This window comes from Nematolebias whitei, chromosome 5 (assembly GCF_014905685.2).
Source record: "Nematolebias whitei isolate Nwh7 chromosome 5, NemWhi1, whole genome shotgun sequence".
Lineage (NCBI taxonomy): Eukaryota > Metazoa > Chordata > Actinopteri > Cyprinodontiformes > Rivulidae > Nematolebias > Nematolebias whitei.
The window spans coordinates 21,042,834-21,045,456 of record NC_056502.1 but is presented as its reverse complement, the minus strand read 5'-3'; the positions used below and the strand labels follow the sequence as shown (position 1 = coordinate 21,045,456).

Sequence of the window (2,623 nt, the reverse complement as noted above, 5' to 3'; positions counted from 1 at the left end):
CACACACACACACACACACACACAAAACATTTTATAAATTTAGGAAATATGTTGTTTATCTTTTTGGTTTGTCATTTCGGTTAACTAAGCTAAGTGTCTGTTAGCTTAGCTGTAGCTTCATATTTATTGGATTTTCTCATTCAGCTACCACCAACACCATCCACAGAACCTCACTGACCTACACAAGGCGAGGTCAGTGAACAAGGCCAGGTTGATTCTGGCAGATCCTGATCATCCTCTCCATGTTGAGTTCAGGTTGCTTCATCTGGACACATATCTGCAGCCCAGCTGCAGGACAAACAACCTGAACAACTCATTTATTCCTGTAACGATCAGGCTTCTCAACGAACAATGGTGATTTCTGTACTATTATTTTAATCTCTCAATATCTTGACTTGGTGTTTTATGTGCTACTGACTGTGAAACAAATTGCCCCTTGGGGATAATAAAAATTGTAGAACCAACAAAAAAGTGAAAATACTTCCTAAACGTAATCAATACTGCAATGTCAGTGTTATTACAGTTAATTTTAAAAGGAAAAACTGTTTTAGACTGTAGACATTTCAAGTCAACTTCACATTGAGAAAGAAAAAAACTATTTTTTGTTTTTGCAACTGCTGTTGCTTTTTATCCAGTAACTATTTAAACACAGAGATATAGTTAGCTTGCCTGATAAATCATAAAAACTGTAATACATGTTAAATTAACATATGAAACACATGTTCTGCTCATGTTTCCTGTGTGATCTTTGAACAATATCCAACAGGAACACATGATTTTTCACGTCATCACTTTAGGATTTATGTAGTTTTCCTAAGTAATCTAATATATTAATGAGCATTGTAGGAATGAAGTCTGTGACATCACTTTTTACTAATGTAAGTGAAACTTAAAAGAAAAGAAAATGTGAAAAGCCTTCACAGTCTCAAAAGCAAACATCTTTATTTATTTTAAGGGTGTTGCATGTAGAACAGCTGGCTGTAAAACAACAGGTAAATCCAACAAAAGGAACAGGGAGAAAGACTGAAAAATACAAAAAGAGAATCTGTCTTCAGTTATCAAATGAGAGCATGTTGAACACACATTGCTAAAGGAGTGGGAGCCATGGGCTCCCATAATGAAGTGGAGCAAACAGTGCCCTTTTGGCTCAGTGCAAATATTAAATGAGTTTTTATTCAATCACTCTGACTATCGTAGTAAAAAGAATATACCAGTCCAACAAGGACTCAAAATGAGATTTGAACTAACCTATTCAGATACTTAACAGACAAGACATAAATGTTTAATGATGCTGTTGACCTATAATAAAACAACATAAACAATTTGTTGGATGTTTTACCTGGATTAATGAGCATGAACTTTGATGTTTTGAACCACTTTGGCCATGACTGTCTCAGAGAAGTCGACAGGGGAGAGGTTGGACTCCAGAAACCATCTTATCACCATCAAACTGCTTGGCCCACTATATGAGCCTGCTACTTATGGGTCTGAGTTTGTTGTGGCTCCTTGGACTGATGAAGTCTTTTGGATGAAAGACAAAACATTTCAACACAAAGAAACCGTCAAGAGGACCTGACTTACCTTTGTTGGATACAACAAAAACTGTTCTTATTTCTCTCTTTTCTGTTTTTCAGATGTACATTGCCACGTTTGTTGTTTCTGGTTATGCGTCCAGCTACTACAGAACGGGAGGGAAGCCTTTCAATCCTGTTTTAGGAGAGACATATGAATGTGATCGGCCAGACAAAGGCTTTCACTTTGTTGCCGAGCAGGTATTCACAATAGCTTGAAGTTATTTTTTCAGTGGTTCAACAACCCCACTATGTGCACTGACTTATGAGATTGAAGTAACTTGTACTCCCCAAATGAAAAAGGCAATTTTTTTGTGAGGCACCTTTCAAAAGGACAAACCATTCTTTGTGTAGGACTGTGTGATTAAACCATGTTACTTTCTGTAATGTCAGGTCAGCCATCACCCACCTATTTCAGCTTGCCATGCAGAGTCTAAAAACTTTGTCTTCTGGCAAGGTACTTGAATTTTACTATTTATATCCATTCAGTCACTTCTGATTTTTAAAAAGTGTTGTTTTCTTTAAGGACTATTGTTAACTTGTATACGTCTTTTTTGTAGATGTGAGGTGTAAGAACAAATTCTGGGGGAAGTCAATGGAGATTGTACCTATAGGCAGCACTCATGTAACTCTGCCAAGGTAAGTTTCTGTAGTTTTATCATTGTCAGCGATGGATATTCCATTTCTGTCTTACACAGACTTCTGTAGGGGAAAAATGATGCAGTATGTCTCAGAGTAGTTCTGACTTTGTTAACATTTGTTCTGTTTTAACATGGACTTGCCAACAGTTCTACAACTTTCATTTAGCATCATTTTAGATGTGTATTTCTTTTAAAACAGGAATTGAAACAAAATGTATATCTTATTATTGGACATAGTTCAACTGCTTCAACAAAGAGTATAGATATTAAAAACTCTGGAAGATTAGGAGCATTTCCATCAACAATCATCTGCCATCACTGATCTGACTAGATATAGTTTTGTCACATAAGTAAACATGTAAGATATATATAGAGAAAGGAAAAAGTATAGATATCGATGGTTGCAGTATC

General features: G+C 36.1%; 1 protein-coding gene across 1 annotated transcript in view; it reads left to right on the top strand.

The window, feature by feature from the left end:
- osbpl3b (oxysterol binding protein-like 3b) overlaps nt 1-2,623 on the top strand; it is a 42,159-nt gene that overhangs the window by 28,649 nt on the left and 10,887 nt on the right. Inside the window, exons 15-17 of the mRNA XM_037677003.1 lie at nt 1,635-1,772; nt 1,965-2,028; nt 2,132-2,210. Of these exons, the coding sequence (XP_037532931.1) occupies nt 1,635-1,772; nt 1,965-2,028; nt 2,132-2,210 (281 nt within the window). The remainder of the gene's footprint in view (nt 1-1,634; nt 1,773-1,964; nt 2,029-2,131; nt 2,211-2,623) is intronic.